Below are 15,000 nucleotides of genomic sequence, written 5' to 3' on the forward strand. Positions count from 1 at the left end.
TGTGTGTGTTTGTGTGTCTGCATACAGATATCTATGAGTATTTGCTTGCACACTTCTGAAAGTAAGTGTGTATGTGGGTGTATGCATGACTGTGTGTTTGTTTGTGTGCATGCATAAGCGTTTATGAATGTCTTTATACACTTCTCATAGTCATAATAAGTTAATATATTGTAAACCATTTACAAGGACTGGATATGTTAGTGAGTAGTAACTGCTATAGCTCCGTCTCTCTAGCACCGTCTATAATACAAACACACATCAGAGCAGAAATGTTGAGTTTGTTTTCGATATAAACACACATCAGAGCAGAAGAGTTGAGTTTGTCTATAATATAAACACACATCAGAGCAGAGGAGTTGAGTTTGTCTATAATATAAACACACATCAGAGCAGAGGAGTTGAGTTTGTCTGTAATATAAACACACATCAGAGCAGAGGAGTTGAGTTTGTCTGTAATATAAACACACATCAGAGCAGAGGAGTTGAGTTTGTCTGTAATATAAACACACATCAGAGCAGAGTAGTTGAGTTTGTCTATAATACAAACACACATCAGAGCAGAGGAGTTGAGTTTGTTTGTAATATAAACACACATCAGAGCAGACGAGTTGAGTTTGTTTGTAATATAAACACACATCAGAGCAGAGGAGTTGAGTTTGTTTGTAATATAAACACACATCAGAGAAGAGGAGTTGAGTTTGTTTGTAATATAAACACACATCAGTGCAGAGGAGTTGAGTTTGTTTGTAATATAAACACACATCAGAGCAGACGAGTTGAGTTTGTTTGTAATATAAACACACATCAGTGCAGAAGAGTTGAGTTTGTTTGTAATATAAACACACATCAGAGCAGAGTATCTGAGAATGTTCAGAGTGATGGGTGTTTGTTTCTCTGTCTGCGTAGTCATCGAGGTGGCATCTGGGGAATACGGAGATCTGAACCCCGTGCTCTTTGAGGCTGTACAGGGTGGACTGTGTGCTGAGGAGGGCAAGAAGAACTCCAGCGACAAGAATGATCCTACCTCCTCCTGCCCCTCGCAGTGTGTCAGCGTGAGTGACTCCTCCACACGCTTTTTCCGTTTACACACTGACACAGTGGAAAACAGTGCGTCTTGGGGTGACCTGACCTCCTCCTGCTACGCCTCCTCAACCTGTGTGTCAGCAGGAGTGCTACAGAAATGCTACCTGTGACTGACATTTTCTTTCTTTCTTTCTTTCTTTCTTTCTTTCTTTCTTTTTCTTTCTTTCTTTCTGTCTTTCTTGTGTTCTCTCTCCCTCTCTCTCTCTCTCTCTCTCTCTCTCTCTCTCTCTCTCTCTGATTGAACAGGATTCAGGGTATATTGAGAAACACACGTTTGCCACGAGTACGCTGACACAGTTTTGCATTCTCTTTAAGAGGACTTTCATCACCATATGCAGAGACATGGTAAGGCTGCTCTCTTTTCCCGACATCTCCACAAAACAAAAATCTAATTTAAATCACACATGGAATGTAGAAATGACATACAAACCAGAGGAAAAGTAAATGTAACACTTAATTAAATTACTGCCACCAGGTGAGAGATATAGATTTCACTGTCCCTGCTTTACTTAGCACAAAAAGAAAAGAAAATGGAAAATTCAAGGTGTATCATGTAACAGTAATACTCACCCCATAAACACTTATGAATATAAATGTGAAAATATAAAGACATGTGGTATAAATATACACAATGCTATGTCAGTTGAGGTTTCAGGAAGTTATAAGTGGTGTGTGTGTTTGTTTGTGTGTGTGTGTGTGCAGGTCCTGACCCACCTGAGGGTGATGTCACACCTGTGTATCGGTGTTCTGATTGGTTTGCTTTACCTGAAAATCGGAAACGATGCCAGCAAAGTGTTTAACAACACTGGATTTCTCTTCTTCTCCATGCTCTTCCTAATGTTCGCCGCACTCATGCCCACTGTCCTCACATGTAAGTGTGTGTGTGTGTGTGTGTGTGCATGTGTGTGTGTGTGCATGTGTCTGTATGAATGAGTGAGTCTTTATGTGTGTGTGTGTGTACATGTGTGTGTGTGTGTACGTGTGTGTGTCTGTGCGCATGTGTCTGTGTGAGCGAGTCTTTATGGGTGAGCGTGCGTGCGTGTGTGTGTGTATGTGTGTGTAGCTGTGCATGTGTACGTGTGTATGTGTGTGTGTGTGTACGTGTGTCTGTGTGTGTGTACGTGTGTATGTGTGTGAGTCGCAGGCTCTATTCTTTGCTCGGCCCTGATGTGACCCTGCTCTGTCTTAATAAAAGAGTTTGAAAACTCCTGAGGAAGGAGGAATAACAAAGTTCTGTGGAGTTCCTGTTTAAATTTCGGTCGTCAGAGTCGATGTGTTCCTCCTCCACACACACAACCTCACCTCAGCTCCCAGGGCCTGTTAGACTTAACAAATCTGTTTGTAAATGTCTGCTTTGGATTTTAAGTGACAGATAAATGTGTGAGTGTCAATCCAAATCCATTCTGTGTCAGTCGGAGTTTTTTTTTTTTTTTTTCCTTTTCCCACAGTTCCACTGGAGATGTCAGTGTTTATCAGAGAACATCTGAACTACTGGTACAGTCTGAAAGCGTATTACTTGGCCAAAACCATGGCTGATATTCCATTCCAGGTAGGGGCCTTTTCAGATCACTGGTACATGCTGGCATTGGAAGCCCGTCAGGAGCAAAAGTAGCACAGAAACTTTTCCGCTTGCTTGTCTTTTTTTCCCCCCTGTCTAATAATATTGAATGTTTAATATTTAATAGGGATGTCCCGATCAAAGTTTTTTGCCCCCGATCCCGATCTGAGTCATTTAATATTGAGTATCTGTCGATACTGAGTCCCGATTCCAATATTTGTATTTTTCTAGGTCATACAGTTGCACAGTGCACATTTCAAGTGCATTAAAGTTATTAAAAACAATTCAATGTATAAGCTTGACAAATGAATAGCACATGCATTAAGAAAAATATTGCCTGCGGCCAAGCTGTTCCTTAATTTTTTTTTATTACTTTTTCTTTATTTTACAACATAACAAAGTAAACCTTCTTGTAAAGTTCCGGTATAGCAGTGTCTGAAATGCTGTGTTGAGACTGAGAGGGTGAGGCGTACTGCGGGAGTTATACGAGAAAATATACATAAGTGTTCGATTTTATTTAATCTTCTAAGAATTCAAGTGGTTAAGCTGTCTAACTGTCAGTTACGTTGATACTTTTTCTGAAAGCCTACTTTTTTTGTATGCTATCGTTATCAATCTTTAGCGTTAGTTAAGCGCCTGCATTGCTCCCTGTGGTCGTTAGTTTGGGCAACATCACTCGCATATATCACTAAAGCGTTCAGTGTTTCAGTTTTGAAATGATACTTTGGTTGTTATTAGTGGCCTTGAGGATTAATGTCGTCGGAGTATGCTGACCTAAAAAACGTTCAAATTTAAAAGTTAAAAGAAAACCGTTCGCTTGGAACGTTCGCCTCAATTTGCCGATTTATAACGCACCTCCGTATTCGCTACCACATGGGCTGGTCATCCAAAGCGATTAATTCAATTACCTTCTCAATAATCTTTGTGGCCCTGTCTCGAGGAAATTTCTCTCTCCTTTTAAAAGAATGTCCTCTAATGTGTGTTGCGTCGGAGCAGCCTTTGCCTGAGTTACCTGAGTGAACTCACTGTATTCCGCTGAGTGTTTATTTTTTAGGTGACGCATCAAAGTGGTAGTAGCCTATTGAACGCAGCTCTGTGTTACTGCCGCCTCGCGAAATGCTCGCATTGCAAACATTACTAGTGGGTGTTAGACTGCTTTCGTTTCCCAGTTGAAAACATATCCACACTGCAGACATTTTAGCCTGCAACAAATTATGCTCTCCGTTTACGACACCCGTGTGACAGCCGACGTAAAACAAAGGATCGAGCTGGGCCTGCTCAGTAAAACTGATACCGATCAGTTGAAAAACGCCTTGATCGGCCCCGTTACCGATCGGATCGGGACATCCCTAATATTTAATAATATGTAATATTGCACATAATATTTTAATCAATCATTTATGTTTACAAATTTAAAATGGAGTTGTAGATTAGGTATGTAGACACAATTTCTCTTCTTCTTCTTCTTCTTCTTGTTCTCCTTCTTCTCTCCCCCCCCGCTCTCTCTCTCTCTCTCTCTCTCTCTCTCTCTCTCTCATTCAGGTGATCTGTCCGATCATGTACTGTAGTATAGTGTACTGGATGACAGAGCAGCCCCCGGAGGCTGGGAGGTATCTGCTCTTCATGGCTCTGTCTACCTCCACTGCTCTGGTCGCCCAGTCACTGGGTCTCCTCATAGGAGCAGCGTCCACTTCACTGCAGGTATGGGGCTCACTCTCTTTCCCTCTCTCTCTCTCTCTCTCTCAGTCTCTCTCTCTCTCTCTTTCTCTCTCTCTCTCTCTCTCTCTCTCTCTCTCTCTCTCTCTCTCTCTCTCTCTCTCTCTCACTCTCGCTTACTTGCTCTCTCTTTCTGTACACCATATTTTTGTACACACACGCACACAGACACACACAACACACACACACACACACACACACATACACACACACACACTGCCTGTCCTCTGTGTCCTTTCTGTGTCCACACTCATATTTTTAAATCAATGCCAATTGATTTTTTAATCTGATTTTCTGTCTCTTGTTTAACATGTTGTTTATATTCTCTCTCTCTCTCTCTCTCTCTCTCTCTCTCTCTCTCTCTCTCTCTCTCTCCTCCAGGTCGCCACATTCGTGGGTCCAGTCACCGCCATTCCGGTCCTGCTGTTCTCCGGATTCTTCGTCAACTTCGACACTATTCCCAAATACCTGCAGTGGAGTTCTTATGTTTCCTATGTGAGGTGAGAACCTGTGAGAAACGCGCTGACGCGCTGTATTGAACACGAAAGATTAAATTTTTTAAAAAAAAGATGAAAATTCATCAATTGCATATTATTTGAAAACATAACATAACAAATCGCGTAAAAAAAAAAAACAAAGTATGAAAATGTGATGCGTAAGTTTGAGGTGTTTGCTTTATTGCTGTATCGAACGCATTTGGATGCACACAGGAGAAAAAGCCTCATTGATCCATTTACTGGTCTGTGTGTAATAGAAATAAAATGAAAATGAGAAATTATAGAAAGAAAAAGTAATTTTCCTCTAAATTCACTTGATTTGATTCTATGCTTTTCGGACTGGAGTGTTCATAGTTCAAAAAGTACTCATTAGCGACTGCAAAGAATGCCTGGTTCCGTTTATTTTTTTTAATACACAGTGCAATACCTTGTATTTAATTCAAAGCAACTTTTCTAGTCCTAAAATGTTAAGGTATACAGTACCTGTATGTTTCATCCTTATCCTGACTGACTTCAACTGTTTATGCATAATGCTTCAATTAACCCTAACCGAGGTCTGCTCCCTCCCCCGCAGGTATGGCTTTGAGGGGGTGATTCTGTCTATTTATGGAATGAACCGCTCCGAGCTGGAGTGTCCGGGGATGGTGTGTAAGTTTCAGAAGCCCGAGGAGGTGCTGCAGCTCCTGGACGTGGAGGACGCTAAGCTGTATGTGGACTTCATGGTGCTGGGCGTGTTTTTCCTCGTCCTGCGATTGGCTACGTACCTCGTGCTGCGTTACAGAGTCAAGTCGGAGCGCTGAACGCCGGGGTTTACGTACTCACGCTTCAAAATTCATACGCACACACACAAATGCAAGTTATGGGAGTTCACACGGGCATTCATATTTACACAGGTATACACATATTTTCACACACACACACACACACACACACATACATACATACATACACACGCACACATCACATGCACCACACATTCTCGAACACACACATCATATGTTTAGCGATATATTATGTGCGCGTTCACTACAATCAATGCAACTAGTTTTTTTTGAGCTGTTTTAGCACCACAGCCTCTCTCTCTCTCTCTCTCTCTCTCTCTCTCTCTCTCTCTTCGGTGTGGATTACTTGAACACAGCAAATCTGAACTATTTTGAGGACATTTCAACATATTCACCCAAAGGTCAAAGCCGACAGGTTATCTCCGTCCCATTTGGTTTGCACCATGCTCCATACTGTACCACTGCATTAGAAAAACCCTGTAAAACCAATATTCCGCTATTCTAAAGCATGACTTTCTGTGGATGGGACTGAATGTACAGGGAAGACAATCCTGCACTTTATCCCTCTTTAGCATGTCAAAGTGGCCGGAAGCCCAAGTCGTGTACTGTTCTGCTATGTGAGTGCTACTGAGAGACTTGCTTGTTTTCTTGGGACATAAAGGACTATGTTTTGAGGAGGAAACGACTGTGTTATGATACAGTGTTTTGGGAAGTCCCCCACCCCCACCCCCACCCACCCCACCCTCAATATCTACAGTAATCAACTTTATACACAACAGCTAACAACAGGTAAAGAGTCGGCTCTGTTAAGAAACTTTGGAACGTATGCTGTGTCTTCGAGAAACTGGCAATCAAAGTCTAGATTTCAAAGTCATACTAGAGCTTCTTTTAATGTGTGTTTGTCCAGTGACTAAACATCACTGGATATCACAGATGGTCCATCCAGTCTGTTGCTCTTTTATTCCATTTTTGTCTTTTGAGTATACAGTCTTCCTAGGAACATTGTGTGTGAATGTTACTGTGTATTGTCAGGCCCGACTGCACTGTGAGGACACCGGAAGTGGTAGCTTCACAGGTGAGTCAGGAACCGTTTCCCGAATTCACGCAGACCGTGCGTCTGTGAAGATGTGAAATGCCTGAGATGATCTGCATGGCGTTGGAGGATGCAGAAATGTTGCTGGTCGATCCTTACGAAACTCGATGTCCACAAATGTTAGTGTCTCATCGTGCAATACGTGACTGCCACTCACGGAATTCCCACTTGTCTTTCCACATTTTTCCGAACCTAAGAGGAGAAGATCAAGAGAACCTTAAAGGCTGAGGAGAACCCGTGCATTTCTCACCAAATTCTTCTGGATAGATGATGCAATGCGGATTTCATGTTTCTGTTGTATGCAAGAGGCGAATACCTTTTACCCAATGGAAATTTAACAGGAAAAAGACTATTTTAATGTGAATCTTGACTCTGGATCACAGGACTTCCTGGATTTTTTTTTTCCCAGGAAAAGGGCGTTTCTGTGGAACCTCTGAGATGCTTATCGTCGTTATGGTGACAGCAGAATCTTGTTGTCATAGTGACGGTGGCGATGTTCACTGCAGTAGACTGGAATGCGTATTTTATTCCCTAAGCAAACTGAGAATGAAAATTAAGAAAAAAAAAAAAAGAGAGAAAAAGAGAAGAAATGGGAACAGAGATCGAGCTTGTGTCTGCGTATTTTATGACTGTTTGTCATTAGACTCTTCTCCAAATGGGAGTTTGTCTAAAATCTTCAAACGCTGCATTGTTTGCTGACTAGAGTTTAGAAAAAAATGTTGTCAGAGATTTTTCCAGATACTGGACACGCTGGAAAGGCGGTTTGTTGTGCCTCTACATTGGTGTGTTTTACTGTATAGCCTCTTAACTTCTTATTTGCACCTCCCTATACACCCCCCCCCCGCGCCCCCCCCGCCCCTTATCGCTTTCACTCTAGCCGGGCTCCTCTATACCGCAATGCAATGCAAAACGGCTCGGATTATGACAGACTTCATGTTACGATGAGGTTCCCCCCTCCTTTTTTTTTTTTTTATTCCTGCTATGTGCTATGTCTTCTTATAATGATGTAAAACAATAGTCAAAGTATATACACAAAGGTAATACAGTAAACATGTTATGCCGTAATGCTATATGTGTGTGTGCATATATATATATATATATATATATATATATATATATATATATATATATATATATATGCACTTTTGCTTCTTTTTTTTTATTAATCTTTTTAAGGGTGGAGATGCAGGGCTTAATTTGTAATTTGATTTTGATTTTTTGATGGTTATAACGTGCACTGCTGTAACGGGTGGAGAAACTGCATGAAGATGAGGAAAAAGAAGACACTGATCGAATCTCATGCTTCTTACACACTGTCATCGTGGTATTTCTCTCCATGGGAATTTTTCTTCTAATTTAGATTCATCCACAAGATGGGAGATAACTAACTTAGTATGTCTTCTAATTTTAGATTTTGAGACATGAAATCTGACTTACGTGTTTGAACCCATTTTATTTGACGACTCAAACGATGAAAATGTGGAAATGAAAAGCAAGTCCAAAAGGAACCACAAAGTAAGCCCCATATCAGAGTGAGACAAGAGTCCAGACTTGTCGTATTGTGAATATAAACCCATGTATTACTCTACCTTGACTCCACCTTGTTTCCGGAACAGTTTTAGGGGCTGTCATCTGCAGCAGGATTCCACTCAGTTCAAGTAAAGATTCTTAAAGGTCAATGTGCAATAAAAACAAGAACAATTCAATTTCAGACTGAGACCAGACTTCAGGAAATGTGCTATTTTAGAGCAGAGTTTACAGGCAAACAGTTTGCCTTAACACAGCTCCTGTTAAATGGATGGTTTTTCCTGTGACTGTTAGAGTAGTCACTAATAGTGGCATATCGTTCTCATCTAGACTGATTGATCATCAGAAGTTGATGTTCAGTAACCTAGTAACAAGTGTGATCCAGTAGAATCTGAAAATTCAAGAGATTCCACATCAGAATTATGGTCACTCAGGTGGTTCTGTGGTTGTCAAGGTGACAGGGCAAAATAAATGTCTAATCAAATACAAAATAAGGTAATAACTGTTAATAATAGCAATAGTAATGTTCTGTGCCTAGTACGTTCTATTTTTCCTTATAATCCCGTTAAATGCACATAATGTTTTATCCATTGGTCAAACATCAGTCTTAGATGTTTAAGTCTAAAGTCTTAAGTTTAACTGCTGTGTTAAGTTGAATGCATGTTGTATACTTTATGGATATTCATGGCTGGTGTGCAATAGAAGATAAAAGATTTTACTCTTGTTGAGATATTCCAGGATATAATAATAATACTAATTAGCATATTCACTGTGGATGAATGAAGGGACTCTTTTAGATTTTTTGGTTTATGTTGCTACATTTTCTTTCTTTCTTTCTTTCTTTCCTTCTCGCCACAGTTCTCTCCCTCAACAATTATACACTTTGTTTTTCCAGTGCAGTTTGCACACCTTCTGAATCCTAAAGCCTTCAGAAATATTCCCCCAAATTATAAAAATTATGCTGCTGAATATTTATTGGATTTTTTTTTTTTTTTGAGAAATCAGTAAGGAATTTTTGTGTATGAATATCATTTGTTATCACGACTGATTCTGTTAAACAAAACAAAAAAAAAAAAAAAAAAAAGATGTCTTGTACCCCCCCTCCCCTCCCCAATTTCTTATAATTTTATTTATTATTTCTACTTTTTTTCTCATCAAACATGCAAGTCTTGTGTACTGTACTGTATTCTGTTCAAATTATTATAATAAATGCATTTATATATTATCTAAATCTATTTGCATTGACTACATGTGGTCTCTGACATAAAATAATAATCAAATTGTGGGCACTGGATACATAATTATGATGTATTAACTTTAAAGGACCGTCATATATCTTCACACATGGATCACTTTTATTGTGCACTATTCACAAAAATCTACCCAAAAAATCCTGAGAGAAAAGTCTTGCTTGTTTTATATATCAGAGGACTGGACAGATGGCAGATGTCAGGACCGTGTGAATTGGAGTGACTTGAGTTTAGTCTGTAGAATTGGTCTAGAAAGTTCTCTGCCAGACTTGGAGGTCACCTCAGACTGTGTGCGACGTAACTGAAAATGAACAGAATTAATATTGCTCTTTAAATGCATGTTTTTCCTCAACTTTTTCTCCTTATTTTCCCCTTAAGTACATTTTTCAATTTTAGATGTAGAAGAGCAAGGACTCTTGAAGATTTCAAATGACAAAACGTTGCAACCAGGAATAATGAAGTCAAACCGCAACCAAACCATAGCTGTCCATAATAGAAGGTGTCCTGATGGTGAAACGAATTAGAGGTCTGTGGACCATGTGAAGTTGTGTCCGTGTGTGAACGTGCTTTGGGAAGGTCTGTAGCCCATGTGAAGTTGTATCCGTGTGTGAACGTGCTTTGGGAAGGTCTGTGGTCCATGTGAAGTTGTATCCGTGTGTGAAAGTGCTTTGGGAAGGTCTGTGGAATAACAAAGTGTGGTAATGAATGACGTCATTTTGTTTTCCGGGCCATTTTGGAGGACAATGGTGTGTGGCCTTCAGAGGCTGAAAACACAGTGACAGCCTGAGATAACACTGGAATTCAGTCCTTCACTCTTTCACCCTATCTCTCTCAATCTCTCTCTCCCTCTCTCTCAATCTCTCTCTCTCAATATCTCTCTCTCTCTCTCTCTCTCTCTCTCAATCTCTCTCTCTCTCCCTCTATCTGTCTCATTCTTTTCCTCTTCAGCTTGTCCCAGCTTCTCACAGAGAACACAAGACAACTTATCCAGGAGTTTACTGGTCTGTGCCATACCGATCGCTTAAAAGAGACAGCAATCTCTCTCTCTCTCTCTCTCTCTCTCTCTCTCTCTCTCTCTCTCTCTACCTCCCTTGTATTATGTTTCCAATGTCTGTTTTCTTTTAAACTAAACAGACTGTCACAGTCTCCATCTCACAGTCACAGGTTCTTACTCTCCACATACTTGTCTGTCCACCTTGTTGCATGGTTTCATCATTTTCAGCGGTACGCATGTTTAGGTAATGCTTTAAGTTGAGGCTATAAAGATTTACAACGCACTTGTCTGTGTAAGCACACAGTGGGATTAACCATTAAGCATAGTATTTGTGTATGTAAGGGAAAAAAAGGGTGTGTGTGTGTGGGGGGGGGGGGGTGTATGTACGGGAAAGAAAAGGGGGGGGGGGGGCTGATACTGTTGGTAGACTGAGGTGGGAGGAGACAAATTCATCTGTAATGCTGTGTTCCTGACAGACACAGTCAGGACACACTCCTGTGTGTGCCCAACAGACACACACACACACACACACTCACCATGAGGCAGACACAAACCGCAGGTACTCTCCTCTAATGATTCTTTCCCTTTCTTTCACTCTTTTATGCTGTTTTTCCCCCTTTTTTTTATTCCACTCTGACACTCTTAGTTCTTTCCTCTCTGTTTTCTCTCTCGTTGTTTTCTTCATCTTTTTATTATTCTGTCCCGACGTTCACTTTCTCAGGGGTAATTTGATTTGTGTGCGTTTTTGTAAAATGCCCGTGGGCTGTTTTTGGACTATTTGCTGTATTATCCTCGTCCTCTGTGGAGCAGTCTCTTGACGTCCTGTCGGTGTGTGTGTGTGTGTGTGTGTGAGTTTTAAACCTGCTATGATGGAGATGGCTTCATTTCAGATGTACACTTGCTCATCCTCTGACGTGTTGTGATGTCTGGTCGTGTCAAATCGAACATCAAATGCTGACTGACGTTTATAAAAAAGCGTCATTATGAGAAGAGGGAGAAGATGAGTGGGATTGAGATAAGGAGTAATGCGTTGAATGGCTTTGTTATCAGGCTTTAGGGTTTTGGTTTTTAGCTTGATGCCAGAGAAGCCACGGTTACCTAGTAACATGACAATTTCCTTTGAATCAGCTTGTCCCTCCTCCCCTGTAGCAGGTGCTTTTTGTGGACCTCACTCACTGCACATATCAGGATGTGGCCCCCACCCTGTGTGTCTGCTCCAAGAGCCCGAGGGCACAGGAATCAGTGGATAAGTTGATTCCAGTGTGGTAATGTAGGGCGAGAAATCACTTTAAAAAAAATTGTGTATGAATATCATTTGATCTCACAACTGATTCTGATTCTTAGGAAAAAGGAAAAGAAAAAGATGTGTTAACCCCCCCCCCCCCCCCCTCTTTAGTTGTGAGTTAGGTGTGGAACCTGTAAGGGTTTGTGCTGCATTAGGTCAATTAGCATCTTATTCAGGTCGCAGTAGTCGTGATCTCTGTCAGTTTCGCTCGTGAACGATGCCGACGCCCTCTGGCTTTGATAATTAGTCTCGTGTTCTCAGATTAGGGAAAATATAACCGAGGCAGCTCAGTTCAGAGGGGCGTTTAGCAAAGCCGTGGTTTCTAGGTGTATCCAGGTGCGTCTTCCTGCGTCAGGTTTGACTCCCTATGACTGGCTTTCAGCTCAACCAGTGGAACCACTCCTCCCAGCATCGGGTCACTCATTAGGACCGAAGCTTCGTCCCGGTCCGCCACGGTCCGTGAGGGAGGCGCACTCGGAGATTCCGCCAGCGCGGCGGCGGAAGGTCACAGACTGGACTCTTTACGCGTGCGCGGTCCCTCGATGGCGGAACGAGTTGCCCAATTCCGTCCGGTCTGCCGACCCCCTCGCCATTTTCAAGAAGCGCCCGGAGACTTACCTTTTCCAAGAATCCCTCACCTCCACAAGTCACTGACTAAACCCATCCTTCTATACTCAACCCCTACCTACTGCCTGGATGGCACAACTGTTCCTATGCATTACCCATCCTTCTATGGTCTATATTTCATGGCCCCTCCCCCACAGTTACTATAAATCTATGCTGATGCTTTTACTCTTCTGTGTTCGCATGTTTTAATGATGTAGATTTCCTTCCCTCCATGACTGGTACTAATCAGGACTTATTTTGTGATACCTGTTGAACTCGAGGAACTGGATAGTTTATATTACATCGGGCTTCTGATCCGCTCGTAATCCACTCTCTTCTTTTCCTTCAACATTCTTGCTTTTGTATCTGGTTTACTAATGAACTTAGCGGTGACAGTTCCTTGATGGCTACGTGCTTGGTTGGCATTCTGCCTCTCTTAGACGTTGCTTTGGGTAAAAGCGTCTGCTGAATGAATCAATGTAAAAGTGAATGTAAAGCCATCTGAGGAAAGGTTAAATGAAGGTTAAATGAAAATGAGCCCTGTGAGGCAGTTGGTAACATTACACTGTCACTTATATACAAAAAAACGGATGGACGTTATGACTACATATCATTGTTGTTTAAGCTAAAACTAAGCTAAATTACTGTTGTTTCAGACTGATAACTGATAAGATGATTCTCGCTAAGAACCATCCAAGATCCATGTCTCTCTCAAAGTCCTAACCAGTGACTGGTCAGTCCTCTCTAGGCAGTGATTAGTCGATCTTCTTGACTCTCTGAAATCCCTAATATGTACATGACAGAGGGGTATACTTCGTTCAACAAAGACCTGTCTCCAAATGGTTGGCCTGAACACGCTCAGCAGGGTGTAATCACATCTGGGTGAAATCACGAAGGAGAACTGGTTTTACTGTGTTTTATGAGGAAAAGCACGTGGGACTGATGGGATAACAGGGCACTAATGCGTTCCTCCGTGACGCTGCAGCAGCTGATGCTTATGACTGAACACGAACACACACACACACACACACACACACACACACACATACACACGGAACTTTCCTTCCTGGCAAATGGTTGTATTATCAGAACAGCATTACCATTCATAGATCTGTGTGGTAATGCTGTTCTGATAATACAACCATTTGCCAGGAAGGAAAGTTCCGTGTGTGTGTGTGTGTGTGTTTGTTGATGTAGATAATTTTCTCCTGCATGTAGACTATGAAAGTTGTTATATCTTATATCGAAACTCTGACCCCCCCCTGTCTCTGTGTCTCTCTCTCTCTGTCTCTCTCTCTCTGTCTCTCTCTGTCCTTTTACTTGTATAGCACTTGGAGATTCCATTGGGCTGACTGAGTAAGTAGCAATCTTGTGTCTACACAGCTGTTTTTTCGGGGGGGGGGGCTTTTTTGACAATCACCTTTTTCACACAATCACAGCCCACTGAAACCCTCTGCCCAGTCTCCTCTAATGTGTAACCTCCCCCTTCTCTCACTCTGATCATCAAGACTTTGTGCTTTCTGTATTACGACTCTGCTGACGATAAGGCTTAACACGGGCACAGATAGGAGTGAAGTTGTGTCACGATTTTATTGTCTTGAGTTTGCATGTCTGTTGCAGATGTTACTGGCGTTTTATTGACATGCGCGCACTGTTATTGGTTCTTTCAATGAATATCCTGCCACTTATCGGTGACTGATCAATAATCATTGATTTGCTGTTTGATGCAAACGTAGGAAGTTTACCTTCAATCCAAAGGAGGGAATTGACAATCCAGCGATGAGCGTTGCTGAAGATGCAGGTAAGTGAAGTCCCTGTCTCCAGAGAGTACAGGGGAATGTTTTCCTTACGTCTTATATGAGTACACTTGTCTGTTGGTGTCCTGATTAGAGGGCTCAGATGTGTTAACCACTCCTGTTCAGTTGGATCAATCTTTTTCAAGGGTTTTTTTTTTTAAGTGCTCCTTATTTTGAATCATTTTCTAAACGACTGAAAAAGGACAGAATCCTTGGCTTTGTGTGCACGTACGTGTGTGTGTGTGTGTGTGTGTGTGTGTGTGTGTGTGTGTGTGTGTGTGTGTGTTTGTGTGTGTGTGTGTGTGTGTGTGTGTGTGTGTGTGTGTGAGTGTGAGTGTGTGTGTGTGTGTGTGTGTGTGTGTGTGTGTGTGTGGGTGTGTGTGTGTGTGTAAGGGACGTGTGTCCCTTAGCTCTACAGCAGTTCAAAGTGCCATATAGTTGTACTCGAATGATGATAACACAGAGGACATGCCTGCTACACGTACGCGATACATGCGTGAGATGGCATTTTTTGCTGATTCTACCTTACACTGCAATGAACCATCATTACACTCTGTCGTGTTATTGTAGAGCCAAACTGCAGACACGTTTTTAACTCTTAACTGCTGGATAAAAAGAATGTTTTTTCTTAATACTATGGGGGACGGTGAGGCTAGAACTTTATCCTGTGTTGGCATTATGCACCTGTCAGAAGAACACTCCGCTCATTCTCGTTCCCTGTCCATACGCTGTCTCCATGACAACCCTCAGAGGCCGACTGGGTCCCCTCGCTTCGGCTCTGCACCCTGAAGCGCGAGGAGGGCGAGAATTTCG

General features: G+C 41.8%; 2 protein-coding genes across 4 annotated transcripts in view; both read left to right on the forward strand.

The window, feature by feature from the left end:
• Positions 1-5,654, forward strand: part of abcg4a (ATP-binding cassette, sub-family G (WHITE), member 4a) — a 21,323-nt gene extending 15,669 nt beyond the window's left edge. The window contains exons 8-14 of one of the 3 annotated variants that reach the window (XM_030792744.1): positions 907-1,052; positions 1,330-1,428; positions 1,786-1,954; positions 2,532-2,632; positions 4,184-4,342; positions 4,739-4,857; positions 5,429-5,654. In XM_030792744.1, coding sequence (XP_030648604.1) covers positions 907-1,052; positions 1,330-1,428; positions 1,786-1,954; positions 2,532-2,632; positions 4,184-4,342; positions 4,739-4,857; positions 5,429-5,654 — 1,019 coding nt within the window. Of the gene's footprint in view, positions 1-906; positions 1,057-1,303; positions 1,429-1,785; positions 1,955-2,531; positions 2,633-4,183; positions 4,343-4,738; positions 4,858-5,428 lie in introns of all 3 variants that reach the window. The other 2 variants (XM_030792742.1, XM_030792743.1) reach the window with 2 other exon arrangements.
• A 5,336-nt stretch (positions 5,655-10,990) lies between these two features.
• nherf4b (NHERF family PDZ scaffold protein 4b) overlaps positions 10,991-15,000 on the forward strand; it is an 8,573-nt gene continuing 4,563 nt past the window's right edge. The window contains exons 1-4 of the mRNA XM_030792815.1: positions 10,991-11,059; positions 13,720-13,747; positions 14,128-14,192; positions 14,938-15,000. The exon at positions 14,938-15,000 is cut by the window's right edge and continues 149 nt beyond it. Coding sequence (XP_030648675.1) covers positions 11,038-11,059; positions 13,720-13,747; positions 14,128-14,192; positions 14,938-15,000 — 178 coding nt within the window. The 5' untranslated portion in view covers positions 10,991-11,037. The remainder of the gene's footprint in view (positions 11,060-13,719; positions 13,748-14,127; positions 14,193-14,937) is intronic.

This window comes from Chanos chanos, chromosome 15, assembly GCF_902362185.1.
Source record: "Chanos chanos chromosome 15, fChaCha1.1, whole genome shotgun sequence".
Taxonomy (NCBI): domain Eukaryota; kingdom Metazoa; phylum Chordata; class Actinopteri; order Gonorynchiformes; family Chanidae; genus Chanos; species Chanos chanos.